At 39.7% G+C, this 15,744-nt stretch overlaps 1 protein-coding gene across 1 annotated transcript in view; it reads left to right on the forward strand.

Annotated features, from left to right (window-relative positions):
- Positions 1-502: 502 nt before the first annotated feature.
- Positions 503-15,744, forward strand: part of ANKRD10 (ankyrin repeat domain 10) — a 38,383-nt gene continuing 23,141 nt past the window's right edge. Inside the window, exons 1-3 of the mRNA XM_080364097.1 lie at positions 503-781; positions 7,309-7,461; positions 15,581-15,672. Of these exons, the coding sequence (XP_080220223.1) occupies positions 581-781; positions 7,309-7,461; positions 15,581-15,672 (446 nt within the window). The 5' untranslated portion in view covers positions 503-580. The remainder of the gene's footprint in view (positions 782-7,308; positions 7,462-15,580; positions 15,673-15,744) is intronic.

The raw sequence follows: 15,744 nt of genomic DNA on the forward strand, positions 1-15,744 counted from the left end.
GGAACACCGGCGATGCTCCGTGCTCCGCGGCGGAGCCCTCCCGCCGGCAGATTCTACCTGCGGGGGGGAGAGAAGCGTAAACACGGGGCCATTCCCCTCGTCCCATGGCGCCGGCAGCCTTTCCCCGGCGAGCCCAGAGACGCCGTCCCTCTCCGCCAGGCCCGAGCAGGCCGCTCCCGCCCTGCCCCGGAGGCCGCTGCCAAACCCGCTTCCTCAAACGGCGGCGCCGCTTTCCCGCCTCGGGCAACGGCAAAAAAAAAAACGGTCCCCGGGCAGCAATGAGGGGGCTGCCGCGCGCTTCCCGCCGCGCCCCGCCCCGGCGCCCCGCGGGGCGCCCGACCCCGCCCGTGAGGGGCGGAGCGGCGCGCGCGCGGCCCCGCCCCGCTTCCTTTGTGCTGGGGCAGCTAACGGCAGCCGCAGTCGCCGCCGCTCCCCGCCTGGACAGCGCGCCCGTGCCCGCCCGCTGCTTCTTTCTCTCTCTTCCCCACCCCCCTCCTTCCTATTCCCCCTCCCCTCGCCCCTGCCGCCGCCACCCCTCTCGCCGCTTCCCCCCCCTCCTCCCCTTGCCCTCCCGCTCGCCATGTCGCTGGGAGCCGGCCCCGAGGCGGGTTTCTCTAGCGAAGAGCTGCTGACCCTGCGCTTCCCCCTGCACCGCGCCTGCCGCGATGGGGACTTGCCCGCCTTGTGCGCGCTGCTCCAGAGCTCTCCCCGCTCCGACTTGGCCGCCGAGGACTCCTTCTACGGCTGGACACCCATCCATTGGGCCGCACACTTCGGCAAGGTGGGGCCCGGCCCGGCGCGGCCGGCGAAGCGAGGGCGGCGCGGGGGGTGAAGGGGAAGGAGGGCGCGAGTCCCGCTGGCGCGCAACGCGGCGCCATCTTTGCCTCTTGCGTGCGCTCTGCCGGGAGGCGCCCGCCGCGCCGCTTCCCTTCCACCCCCAGCTTCCCGCTTTTTGCCGCTCATTTCTCTTCAGGGGATCGGGCGGGAGGGAGGGGAGAGCCGCGGCGCTTGGCTTCGTTCCTCCCCCCGCGGTCAGTGAGGCGGGGGTGGGGCAGATCATGGGGTTGGTGGCACCTGCCGTCCCCGAATCATCCACCCCCTCTTTCCCGCTAGCCGCGGCCCTTTTTTTTGCTGCTTTCCCGGTGAGCTGTGTGACAAGAGGCGGCCCTGTATCTGGCAGCCGGGCTTTCAAAAGGCGCCCGGGCCACCGGCACCGGGCGGCGGGAGCCAATGGGGAGAAGGAGGGGCAGGGGGCTCCTCCCACGCTGACCCACTCCGGACCTCCCAGGCGGCCCGGCCGGGGCAGGAGGGACCGCCGGGGCGGCCACCGCTTCCCGCCTGACCCTCCCTCCCTTCCTGCTTTGTCTGCGGAGTCTGGTCATGGCCCTTATCATCCGCGAGCCCCACACCTGGAGACTGTTTGTTGTGGTGGCTGTGTTATGACTACCGACTTGTTAGGAGTTCGGGAAGAAGATGCTTGTGCTTGCGATGCGCTCCTCCGTCTTATGCATGCACGGATACGGAATTAACTGCGTTAGCGTTGACGTCGTTGCAATGCAGAAGAGATCAAAACATACGAAATAGCAACACTATACGTGTTTCTCGATTCTATGGGTAGAGCTTTGTATTTAGGTGAAAAGTAGAATTTGCCTGTGTTCCCAAAACCTCTGAATTCGATTTCTTCTGAACCTTGATGATTAAAAAAGACAATGATCTTTCGAAGCTGACAGGCAGTGTTTGAAGCCATGTTATAGGAGAATCCTAGTACCATTTTCAACGTAAATGTGTTTGTAATCTCCTTTGTTGGATTGACAAACTCAAAAATGGGAATTAACAGCTATTTAGGAGATAGGCTAATGGAAAAAAAATAACCAAATATTTCTAAAGCACCTTTCTTCTCTGGCTTGTCTCTAACTTCAAGTCTTAACATGAGTAGTATCTTAATTTCTTGGGGTTTTTTGTTTTTTTGGTTTTTTTTTTGGTGGGCCTTTCTTGCTTCTGATGGGGTGGGTGTTCCAGCCTATGCAATATGCCAGCCTAGAGGATTGGGTTTTGGTTTTGTTATGTGGTTTTTTCCCCTCATTGATTTGTCTGGTTTTAGATTTTGAGCAGCTTTTGTTCCTGTTTTCCCTTCCGTTTCCAATATCTTTTTATTTGTTAATTGATTGCGTGCCAGAGAAGCAAGATGAATGTACTTAGGCAGTTGTCATGGTTTATGAAAGTACATTAAGAGATGGTTTCTATGTGTTAAGTAATCTCATCTGCAGTGCTTGTTTGAGAAACGTTTTAGAAACATACCAAAGTAGTCCTTTAGTCTTAAATAAAAAGACAAACACCAAAACCTGAGTCAGCCTTCTGCTGTTCAGAAAGAAGCTAGGAATCGTCTACACTCCAAAAAAAAGTGGAGTGCCTTGCATTTTATCATAAAGTATACTCATAGAAAATGCAAATATATTAATTTGCCATTACAGTCTTCTATTTTTGTTTTTCTTCTCATAAAAATTTGTCTTCAGTATCTGCTTGTGGCAGTCTTGGTTTGTCTTTTGAATGTGTTTGTATGTTGTTTTGTTTTTTCCTTTAAGCAGCTTCAGCTTTCTACTAACCATGCTAGGTCATGTGAGTTTTTGTGTATGTTTTTAGTTTCTGTTGAAGAGACTCTTGCAGAAACTGCTAACAAATGGAACAAGTCGGTCTGCAAAATACTATGTTTATATTTGCCGTGTTCTTTCTTGACTATCAGCAAAATTTGATACGTGATGTTGTTGCATGTAAGGGGGAAAAAATCTGGCAAATGAGACTTGCAAAGATGACATAGGCTATAAATGGGGTTCATATACCTTTGGATATATGTGCTTTCCTAAAAGCTAAATAAAGGGCTTGCATAAAAACATAGTCACTGTTAATTCACTTTGTCTTATACTAACCTTGATTTCATTTTTGTTTTTTAACCACGTGCATGTGTATTTTCATTTTCTCTGACCCCGTCTGTTTGCTTGCACTCTTCTCCTACTTTTATTTTTGCCATTTGACTGTTTACATTGTAGGAAGCAAAAGACTCTTAAGTACAGGCAACTTCAGTTTATGGAAATTATCTCCATATTTTATAGTCTTGTTAGGTAATGTTCCTTTCTCAAAGCCAGAGACACTACAACACACTTGAAAAGATTATAGTAATGGAATTGGATCCCAAACTTGACTGACTTCATGTTTGTGTTGCATAGTTATACTTGTACCTTTTACCACTTAATAGATGGTTGCCAGCAGTGAAACAATAACTGCTTTTAGGGTGCATTCATATGAATGTCTTATGTTCTTATTTATGCTTTTTTCCAAGTTCAGATTCATCCATATTTCAAATGGAGAGTTCTTCTATTTCTCGAAGTATCAGAGTTTTAAACCAGTAATTTTTTTGTTTATTAGTAGTTACTGAAGACATTTTTTTTCTTCACTTATGGGTTTATGGGGTTTTTTTGGTTGGTTGTGGGGTTTTTTTGTTTGTTTGGTTTTGTGTTTTTGTTTGGTTTTTGGTTGGTTGCTTTTAGATTTTGTGGAATTTTCACTCATTTGGTTTTCTTTTCCTGAAGGAAATTAAATGGTGACAGAACTTCACAGCTGTACTGATATAGGGGTGTTTAGCAGTATGGTCTGCTAGACATGTTTTGGTCCTAAGTGCAGCTCTGTAGGAGGCTGAAATTACAAAACTGATGTAGTTCCTTTCCAGGAGAAGTCCTTGTGGAATAACTTGTCATAAGCAGTGAGATCTGAAACACCTGTGTGTGCGTGGACACACAGCATTGGTCTAGGGTTGATGAACTTGAGCAGTATAGAGGTGTATTTTTCCTTTAACCTTTTGCACAATTTGAACACAGAAGAAAGCCCTTGTATCATAGGACAGCTATATTCTTACACGCACTTGTACTGCAGTAAGGCAGTAGCATCAACAATCAAGTTCTGATAGAAATGAATATATGAAAGAGACAAGAGAGCTTTTTGGGGGCAATACCAATCTAATACTAGTACCAATAAAAATGGACTATCTTAAGACTAAAAGTGAAAACACAGCATTTTTTAATAGCTTACTTCGAAACATACTTGTACAGCTTGGAAGTAATAAAATATAAGCAAAGTCAACTGAAAATGGTTGATACTACAACCAGTGTTTCTGATTGTAACATCTGGAGTTGTAGTATCTGGAGTTTTAAAGACAGTGTGGACCTCCTTCTAGAGTTAGTAGCAAGTCCAAATTTACTTGCTGTGTTGAGTTTGCATTTTTGGGATATTCCCTGGCTGCAGAGAAGTGCTCATATCCTGAGATGTAAATTAATTCCCATTATGATTGCTGTATTCAAATTAGAGTTAATTATATAGTGCCCTAAATTATACCAGCATCCTGTAGATTTATGAGCAGATGGGTCACAATGTAAAATTGTTAATGATCTAAAAAGCTAGCAGAGAGGTAGAAAATAAAGGGCTTGCATAAAAACATAGTCACTGTTAATTCACTTTGTCTTATACTAACCTTGATTTCATTTTTGTTTTTTTAACCACGTGCATGTGTATTTTCATTTTCTCTGACCCCATCTATTTGCTTGCACTCTTCTCCTACTTTTATTTTTGCCTTTTGACTGTTTACATTGTAGGAAGCAAAAGACTCTTAAGTACATTCTGTTTCTTTTGGAACAGTAGTGCAGATAAAGTCTGTCTCTTCCTTCGTATTTTGCTAGTGTTGTGGCCTGTGCAGAGACCTGTCTTTCTTCTTCATTAAATCAGTTTAACCTCTACTTTAGGTATGACAATACAGTGGAAAATACCTTCTAAAAGGTTATTTACAGAAGTGGACTTGTGTATCCTGATCTCAAGCATAAGTAATCAAGTGAAGTTTTTCATTATGTTGACTTTTCCTATTCATGGAAGTAATTTACTTCGTTCTACAATAATTTTGGAAGAAACAGGTTTCTCTAACAGCCATGATGCAGAAGACCCACACTTCATCTTTGATGGGATGAAATGTTATCTTCATTGTTTAAAACCCTGTAAGAGACAATGAAAAAAATGGTACACAAAAGAAAAGGAAAAAACCCACCACATTTAAAGAAGTATGGATAATTATGACATGTAGCCATGTTATAAAATGGATTTAAACAGTGCAAGATGATGCTGTTGAACCAACCAGTCCAGTATTTTTCTCCTTTCAGTTGATGGACTATAATGCCTTTCCATTTGTGGAAATACTTTCACTCTGGTTTCTGTGCAGGAAATATTATTCTACTCTAGAGTTGTAATGCTTGTCTGAAAGTGTTTTCTAATTAATTCTATTACAAGTGTGTTGTCTTAAAAACTGGCTGAACTTTGTTTGCAGTTATAGTATAGGAACCTCTTGTTGTAGCTGGAGCTTTTTCCATCATGTCACTTATTAATAATTTTAGTGTTACAGTTATTAACTGTTGAGGCTTAACAGCCATATTAGGTGTGCTAGCATGTGAACAACAAGGAAAGTCTAAGATCAGCAAATACAAAATGTGTTTAGGTAGTCTAGTGCTAGAATTATAGATTTTTCTTACACCATTTTAAATGTATTTTTTTTTTTGTTACAGTAAAAGTACTTTTTTGCTTTTGAAAATGTACTGTCTTTGATAATGTTGAGGTTTATGGAACTAGATTCATTAATACTGTAACTTACCCTCACCCTTGCATGTTTACATCACGCAATCAGTGAGTTAAGGGTACATCTGTCTAGTATCAAGTCCATTACAGTCTAAGAAACTACTTTTGTATATCCTAAAGGAATTTAGTTCATAAGTGTTTGTTTAAATTATATAGGGGAGGAAACAATTTAAGTTCACAATATATTTGCAAAACTAATACAAAATACTTCACTACAGTGCTTGGTACTTCTATGTCACGTATGTAATTCATCAAAATGAGGAATTTACAGGTTAAAAAAAAAGACTGACAGCAGTAGAGAAGGATGTTGGAATTGTGATGTTTATGCATCTATCTGTAATCAAGCTGACAGCTGGCTTTCTGATGCTTTTTTTAAAATTAATTACTCCTTTATGAAAAGATTATTCCATAGCTGTGGTTATGGCTAACAAACATCTTTAACTGGAAGAGACTGACCTCTAGAAATTTGTTTTATATGAACCAATGCCTTGAGTCAATGTGGTGGCTTTTTGTTTTGCTGTTGCGTGTGTGTGCCGTGGTGTTTGTTTTCCAACCACAATAAATGGAAGCCTAGACTAAACTGTTTATTTTAGCATAGTGTATTCCTTTTCCTATCAACAAAAAGACAATGTTACTGTGTGACAGGAAAGGAACATTTTTTGGACTGTTTTTGAAAGTTGAGGTCATCATAACTGTGGTTTGCCTAGCTTCTACAAATGTCATGTTTTGAACATCTAAAAATAGTAGCTGGATATCTGACACTTCTATTTAGTATGATGGGAAAATAAAAGTCAGAATATAGTGTGGCAAAATAATGCAATTTATTAAAACAAAGAGGTTTTCTTTGCTGTTGCCACAAACATGTAATCTATTTTGCTTTTAACAGCTCTTCAGCTGTAACAAAAAGAAAATGGTGAAAATGTATTCCTTTTATAGATCTAGCATAGTATTCACAGTGTTCATTTTCATTAGTAATCTGCTTCTGTCACTCCAAGAAAACATTAAAGAAATTTAATATATTTCTTGTGTTTTCCTGATTTACCTTCCTCTAAACCAGGAGTGTCAAACTCATTTTTTGCTGGGGGCCACATCAGCCTCGCGGTTGCCTTCAAAGGGCTGAATGTAATTTTAGGAGGCTGATGTGGCCCCCGGCGAAAAATGAGTTTGACATCCCTGCTCTAAACTCTCTTCAGAATACATCCATGTATCTCCTAACAACACTTTTGTTTTGGCAAACATCTAGTAATGTCTGTTTAGTATCACTTTTGCAGCTTTGCTGGATCAGAACACTTTTTTTTTTTTTTTTTTTTTTTTTTCTTTCTCCCTAAGGAAAGTGAACCAAATAGCTCTCATAGTCAGCTCTGAGGTATTTATGCCCTCATTTCTGCCATCCTGAAAATAAATGTTGGAATTTGGTTTTGGGAGTGAGAATTAAGTATTTTTTTACGTGTGGCCTATGGCCAAAGGAGCAGGGAATATAGGGAGAAGGGGGAAAATCCTAATATTTTCTCTTGCTTTCCATCCATGTAGTTTCACTGGTAAGTTTAGTTTTTTAGATTTTATGTATTTATTTATTTAGCACGTGGTAATTGTCATAACACATCTGTGTAACATCTTTGGTTTTATTCCCTCATGTCTTTAAAGCTGGAGTGCCTAATGCAGTTAGTAAGAGCTGGAGCTTCTGTAAATGCCAGTACAACACGTTTTGCTCAAACACCAGCCCACATTGCTGCTTTTGGAGGACATCCACAGTGCCTGAATTGGTTGATTCACGTGGGGGCCAACATAAACAAACAGGTATGGATTCACACATATTTCATCTCTTCATATAGTTTTGGTCCCTTTTTACTACATATATGATCTTTACATTCACAAACAGATAAATTAACATCAACTGAAGTAAAATGATTTAATTATCAGTTATAGACCATTTTTATTATAGAAGAGATAGGCCTAATTAATGTTCTTTAAGCTGCTAAAGGTTTGGAGAACATTTGTTTTAGAAATTGACATCTTCCTGCTTCTTGAAGAAAATGGTATGCTGCTCTGGTGTTTGCAGCATTAGAAAATACTGTGATATTGTAATGCCTCTTCATGGGAAAGAAAAAAGACTAGTGAGGAACACCTTGCTTATTACATATGTTAAGAATGGAACGATTCACCATTACCTACAGAACCATGAGACCTTTGTGGTACTTCATGATTTAGTTGTACATTTAACTTGTAAGGTCTGCCATGGTTTATTTTAAGGTGCATCTGATTTCATACTCTTTAGATTAATTCTAAAGCTTTTTCAGTAACTTCATGCAAAGAGATTAGAAAAGTGTTTTACTAACAAAGACTGAAGGCATGTTGTGGGTTTTTTTTAATAATTTTCCATTACTTTTACTGTAAGTATGTATAACAATTATTTTTTAGCAGAGAATGCATTCCTATAAAGGACTGTTGTACTCTGGTACAGTAACAGAATCGAGCGCTTAAAACTATTATGCATTTGGAGGAGTGTTTGCATTTCTGAATAGACTTGTTATGTGTGCCTTTATGACAGTACCCTATTGTTTATAATGATCTATGAGAGTAATTAGTACTACAGAATATGCATTTACTAAAAGCTGTAGTATAGCACAGTATCCATAAAATGTCTGGTCTGTTAAATCTTGCATCATATTTTTCTTAAAATATTTAACAGTCAGACTATTTTATATGTGGTAGAGTTAAGCTAAGTCTGCTGAAGAACTTGAACATTTGCATTTTTAGAGTGTGGTTCTTTTTTTTTTTAATCCATGCAAAAATAAGAAATGGGGAAGTTTGTGTTGAGTTTTCAGAAAAGAAGGCTGGTGCATTGAGAACAGCTGTGAGACACCAGGAGAATTGTAGAAACAATGAAGGTGACTGGATGCAGAGGCTATAGATCGCATCTTCTCCTTGATACCTGAGAAAACTAACTTATGCAATAAGTTATTGCTGCGTAGTAGTAGAATCTTCACTCGAGAAAATACAAGAACTATAAATGCATCTGGAGACCAGGTAAGAATATAAAGAAACAGTGATTAGAGAGGAAACATGGCATGCACAGAATAAAGACTTACAGTCTGCTGTATCTGCTAAATGAGAAGAGAAGAATGAATGAAAATGAATGAATGAGAAGAATGACAGTTTCCAACTATGAGGATAAAGAGAAGAAGTGACCAGTGAGATTGAAATGGAGTTGAAGAACAAGCTTGCTGTCCCGGAATGTGATGAGGGGAAAGAAAAATTGCATCTAGTGAGTGAGGTTATAGCAAAGACGACAGTAGCAGCTAGCCTCCAAAAGAAGATAAGAATGCAGAGAGATTTCTCCGTGGGCTGAGGTTAACATGCAGATGGCTCTAAATGAAAGGAGAAGGCAGTATAATAATGCAGTTAAAAGTAGGCAGCAAACATGTTCCAGCTTAAAGAAGTCACCAAGACTAGCCAGTGACTCAGGAGTCTTTAAAAATTGGTGTTTTTTCATTAGTGCAAATCCAAATAATAGATGTGTGGTCCTTCACAGGAGGAAGAGTACTGTGGTTTTCAAGCTTTCAAATGAGATAGTGGTGATAGTATCCTGTAGATTTCAAAGGGCAGATTAAGGTATTGACAGGCAAAGGACACTAATACAGATAGTACTAAGAGCTGACACTGTGGAAGCCTGTTGTTAACAGCAGGCTCAAGTTACACTTGAATGTAATAACTTTTTTTTGACCCCACAAAATATTGGTTGAACATACAAGAAGAGGTATTTTAGATTTGTTTTGATTATAAAGTAAGAAGATAGCTGTGGTTAATTAAAATGGTAGTAGAAACAAAAAATGTCAGTTCTTTGTTAAGATGCAACTGGTCAGTCACACTGGTTTCACATGCATGAGCACTGAAAGCTAGACAGTGTACCTTGGTGATACCTGCAGCAGCAAACTCATCCCACAGATACTTGGGATGTTTCATACATGGCTGTGTAAAGCATAGTGCATGCTTTGCTCTCCCCAATTCCTTCCGGCTGTTTATTGAATTGCAGTCAAATTCTAGTATTCTTGTTTGATTTGAACTGCTTAATAAATGGTCATGTTTCCTTATTTAACTTCCAGGCACTTTCAGGTGATCATCTAGGGCTTCCACCCACACTTTTGAGCTTTTGGAGCACTATTTCCTGATGTGTATTTTGTTTATTCCTTCCAGCTCGCTGACTGATGCTGTGCTTCAAACAGACATAGTCACTGGCTAATGCTTGTGTGAGGACAAGTGTTCCATGGACACTGGATACAAAACACATGCTGAGAAAGATCTGGGAATACTTGATATTTAAACTAGTAAAACTTTCCTTCCAAACTGACTCCTGGTCATTGGCTACAGACTAACCCATCACCTCTGGAAAAAGAAAAGGATAGCTTCTGAAAAGGAATCCACCCGAGTCTCAGTCTTAACGTAAACCTCCGGTACTCAGTAGAATTTGCATGCATGCTTTGTCATATCTGCCCTGAGGTATTGTATTGTAGCCCATGCTGTAGCCCTTAAGGTTAGGAAAACTTGAAAATGCGGATCTCGGTGCTTGTGACAGTTGCCCGGGACATTTCTCAAGCAGCAGAAGCAGTGAAGGACAAATGCTGAAAACTGCTTGTCCCAGCTGTACCTTGTTGGCTCCAAATAAGTTCTGTGAGTATATATTGTGATGGACAGCCCCCTTATTTAACTCTCTGTACTGGCTAAAAACAACTGTCTCTCTGATCAGTGGGCAGTTCTTGTCCATCAGGATCACCATAAAAATTCACAGGAGGAAGTTGAAGAGTCAAGTAATGACCTGCCTCTTTCTGCCCAGCAGTGGACTCGAAAGTCCTGTGCGTTGTGTTGTGTTTTGTTAAGTGGGCAGTGCCTACTAATAGTTCTTAACAATATGATTCAAGACCTGCACTCATCTAGTGCCTGCTGTAGTTCACTGTAACAATGCAAAGTACTTTTTGATCAAAAAGTCTGTTATTCATTTAAATATGTTTTCCCTCTAGCCTCAGCCTATTAAACGTTCTGTTCTATGTTGCCAGCATTGATTGGCCAAAAAAAGTTTTATGTGGCCTGTCTTTAAAGAAGGGTTAAGAAATACTGCATCCTTACAGGTGATTCTAACTTTTCATCCAGGCAGTTACCATCATGTGGCAGTGATGGCAGATAGATTTAGGAGGGTTAGACAACTGGTGCTAGCAAGAACTGAACACACTGATACCTTTGGTGGGGAAGAAGAAAACACTAATTCCTTTGGTGTGTTACAGTTTTGTATTTTAAACAACAATTTGGACTAAATCCAGGTAGAAAAATATTCCATTTGTTCTCATCTGTACTCAAAATTCAGAAGGCAAAACCGTCGTGAATTCAAAGCATCTTTAGCAAGGAATGAGGCAAAATACTCAGCATTCTCCAGCTTCTACTTCTTGCCTTGAGAGAGGGTAGGGTGCTGGCTCTAAGAAATCTGAACAGCTTTTGGAAACGGGATCAGCTAATAGAACTTGAAATTCAGTCACCTGAGTTAAGGAATGGAGTTAGTTTATATTTCTTCTCAGGTAAAGTAGTGCTTTTGTGTCTTAGTCACATAGCTATACTAGAAATATTTTCCGAGTGCATAGTGTTGTGGTTTAACCCCAGTAGGCATCTAAGCACTACACAGCTGCTTGCTCATTCCCCGGCAGTGGACCGAGGGAGAAAATTGGGAAAGTTGGAAAACTTGTGGGTTGTGATAAAGACAGCTTAATAGGTAAAGGAAACAAAGGAAAACAAAACCAAGAAAATCAACTGTTGATTAAAAAAACCCAAACCATATCACAACAACAACAAAAAAAATCCTTCAGTTGTTCACTACTAGCTGATTGATGCCCAGCCAGTCCCCAGGCAATGACAGCCCTGGCAAACTCCACCCCCTCCTCTCTCTAGCTTTTCTTGCTGAGCGTGATGTCATACGGTATGGAATATTGATGTATTATCAATACTGTTTTGATCACAAATCCAAAACATAGCACTACACCAGCTACTATGAAAAAAATAAATTCTGTCTCAGCCAAAACCAGTACATGTAGTTGAAAGCCTTCAGTGTAAATGTGCATGGAGGCTTTTTGTTTTAAAAAGAAACATTTACAGGTAAGTACTTTTTTTTTTTTTCTTTTTTTATGACAGGATTGTAAAGGTAACAGTGAGTGAAATTATCTGAATACTTTCCAGGGACTTGGAGAACAAAATGGGAAGTTTGTTCTAAGTTTAACTGGAAGATCCTAAAGCCAACAGAAATTTGGATCTCCAAAAGGAAAAGGGAAAAATAGAATAAAAAATTTAATTTGTTTAGATAACTGAAAAAAATAACAGATCTAAAAGAGGCCTGGGAATTAGCACGAAGTTTGAGAAAATAAACAATCAGTAGAGGAAATGTCTTTTGAGGTTAAGCAGTATAGTGAGTAAATGCAAACTGGTCAACCTAGCTGAGATAGATTTACTGAGAAAATTTAAGCCAAAAAAGCAAAAGTCTCTTCAGCTAGATAAATAAAAATAGGGGAAGGAAGGAAGCTAGATACTTCTCATTAAAATGAAATAGAAGTCAAAGGTAATCTAGTCATGGCCACAAGCTAGAGAAGACTGCCCTTGTCTTTGCAAAAGGTTAGTTGTGCTCCTCCAAGGAAGGGAGGTTTTTGACAGTGACGGCGAATTGTAGAAATTAAATGTGCCTGTGATGCCCTGTGGCTCTTTTTGTCATGTCTTCAGGAGCACTGTACACTAAATCCTTGCTCTCCACAGAAGCAACAAACTTCTGTTACTTTGAATGCTGATTTTATAAAACTTCATTGTTCTTGCTGCTTGTTTATTTGCCATGTGATTTCTGGATTGTGAGAGAAGTTTGAGTTCTTTGTGCAGTGTTACATCAGAAGGGTAAACGGGACCCTGAAAAGTTCTGCCCTGGATGTGAAAGGCCAGTACAAGTTATTGATGTTTCCCTTCCTGGAATATTACTGCAGAAGGGATTATGTCAAACTGAAGCACATATGGGAACCGTGGACAGTTAGAAGGGCTGTGAGATATTACCAAAGATACTTAGGAATTTGTAGAGCCCCCTCAAAATAACTTAGTGTGTTCCACATGACCAAAAAGAGATAGGGAAGAGGTGTCTTACACATGAAAATGTGCTAGTATAGGACTCCAGACAGTTTTCAGAAACTTCTTGGAAAAACCTCTTGTGTTACTGCTTTTTCTCTTCGGTGCCATCTGATCAAATTGTTGAATCAAAATAGAGTTGTTCTGAGGCTCACAGAGTATTTCATTTTTCTCTATATGCATGATTCTGGATGGGTTTAAAAATGCATTTTAAATCCATTTTTCATTGGGAGTTTTTTTTTCTTTTCATTCTAGTTTATAGCCCAGAGATAATTTATTCTTTCTAGAGCTAGGAGACTATTTCAGAAACTATTTCAGTGCCAATAGATTTGGTCTCATAGGAGGACTTCAACAGAAGATAGCATTAGTGATGACTGAAGCTTAGGTCCTGTAATTAAAACAAATGCTATAAAAATCTAAATTGTATATTCTGTCATTTTTGTAAGTACTTTCTCAATTCCTTAGCTTTAGAGAAGAGACACTTTCTTTGGGGCAGTGATTTAAATAAACCCTTCTCAAGACATATATTCTCTTCTGAGATACTAATGTTTTCCTGCTTCTTTGTGGCAGGATTGTTATCTCTTGTAAGCTTGGCTTGTTCTTGTAATGCAGTAGTGAGGAGTTCTGTTGCAAAGGTCTTTTTTCATCCTTCTAGCGTTCCCCCCCAGCAGTACTTCATAATTAAATTATCTAGATTTATTGTGGGCAGCATGCTAGGTTTGTGGGGCTAGTAAAGATTTTTGTCATCTTTATCAAACATATAGCTAGTTAAGCCAACTTTGCGTGAACTGAACTTTATATTGAATGATTATCTTTTAAATTAGGTTGGGTCTGTAAATACTAATTCTGAGCGAAAGAGGCATATTTCTACACTTCTACCTCATTAACAAAAGGCTTGGGGAAAGGAAACAGTAACAATATGATGAATTGAAGACAGCTTCCATGATGGGAATATGTATTCCACTATGCAGAGAATCTTCTGGATGAATTAGTGCCAAATGAATTTTTGATGGTTAATAAAATTATGTGCTCTGTTAAAAACTTCTGTCTTCTTGTAACTTCAATAATAGTTATAAATATGAGAAATTACATAAACTTCGTTGGAAAACAATCTTCTATTCATCAGCTACAGACAGCCATTTTGGAAGAAGGGCTGTATAGCCATTTTCTAATCACTAAGGACTCCAAGGAGTTTTCTGCTCTTTTCTGTCTCCAAACTTTGTGTCAGCCTCAGCGATTTTCCTTAGTTTATAAGAATGTAAAATTTGTTCGATACCACTATTGTATTAGGTGGTTCACTGGCTGAGTATATGTCTTAAACACTGGTAAACTGGCTTACTCTCAGTGAATTTGTAGCTTGTTATAAAAATATTTTACCATGAAATAAAATTGGCAAGTAGAAAATTGAGAGTATATAACACATAATCCAAAATTCATCTTAAAGCTATATTTACACGGTCTAAAAGATGTGATTTAATTTCTCAGAAGCTTGGCAGGCAATTTAAAACACTTGTTACCTCCTATCTGTGAAGGTGGTAGTATGGTTGTATTTTGAATATATTCACATTTCAAATAGAGTTAGTGTAACCAGTACTGTAGAGTTAGGTGCCAACCCCCATTATGTATGAAGACTGGTGACTCAGTAATGGTGCTGTGGTTACTTCAAGAGCCAGTGTTGATATTTTATTAAAAGTCATGAGGAAGCAAAAATAGGCACATACAGGTAGAGTATGTTTAATATCAGGGGAGCATGCAAGTGGAGTCTGTCAAAAATTGGGAGAGAAAGAGGATGGGGAAGAAAGGGAAAAAAACAAACAAACAAACTTGCCATGCATTGAAAATGTTGAGGACTGTGACAATTAAATCATAATAAACAAGTAACTGGACATTTTCTTGCTACTTCAAAGCCGTATTTCGTTACAGATTCTCCTCTGTGGTTCTTAGTACTGATGGTTGATTGCAAGTACTGAATTTCATCTGCAGCCTGTAGGTGATGATGCATGGCATTTACCTGCTGCTTGCCAGTTGCATCTGTAAAATTGCTCTAGATTCTCCATGTTATCTACGAAGATAGCTTGTAGAGAGGAGTTGCCCGAATAATACGCTACTCCCAGTATGTTTGCACATAATACAGAAAGATTAAATGATTGGATGTGCTGGTTAACAATAATGGAATGTAAATGGATAAAGTTAGTCAGAAAAGTGTATAGGACCTGAGTCAATGTGTATGTCTCAGGAGAGATCTGGCTTGTCCTGTGAACTCTGGGTGTACTGCTGTTACAGTACAGTAGAGTTACACGCACATACTCCTCACCTGGTGAGTATTTCTGGTGCAGTATAGCAACATGTGTCAGCAAGATCTGAAAACAGTGTAGGTCCCATAGACTTGGCCAAATGCTTCTGAATTCATGGCTTGCTCAGGCCAACATATTGGGAAACGAAAGTGCTGGGAAATAAAGGTGTTAGAGTAACTCATTCCAGTGGTATGACTTGTGGGGTTTTCTTAACAAGTTTTGCTGAATATGACTGTTGATTGCCTAGGTATTGCATAAGGCTTACCTCCTGAGTTAGATGCCCTTAGCATTATTTCTTGCTAAATATCTAATGTATGTGACAGCCTACTGCAGATGTTAAAGTAGTAATAAAGTACCTGATGCATTTGCTAGCTAATAAATGCTGCTTTTATATTTCTGCTTTCTTAATTAAAGTGACTAATATAAGAATGAGATTTTGATTATTATAAAGATTATGCTTGACAAAATGTAGTTTGTCTTTGCAGGATTATGTTGGTGAAACTCCTATTCATAAAGCAGCACGATCTGGTAGTATGGATTCCATAAGTGCCCTTGTGGCTCATGGTGCGCAAATAGAGTAAGTGAGGTATTTTTTTTGTTGTTGATTGTTGTGTGTTTGACTAACTAACTTAGACCAGTAAATATAGAT

The sequence above is a fragment of the Nesoenas mayeri genome (genome assembly GCF_963082525.1).
Source record: "Nesoenas mayeri genome assembly, chromosome: 1".
NCBI lineage: Eukaryota > Metazoa > Chordata > Aves > Columbiformes > Columbidae > Nesoenas > Nesoenas mayeri.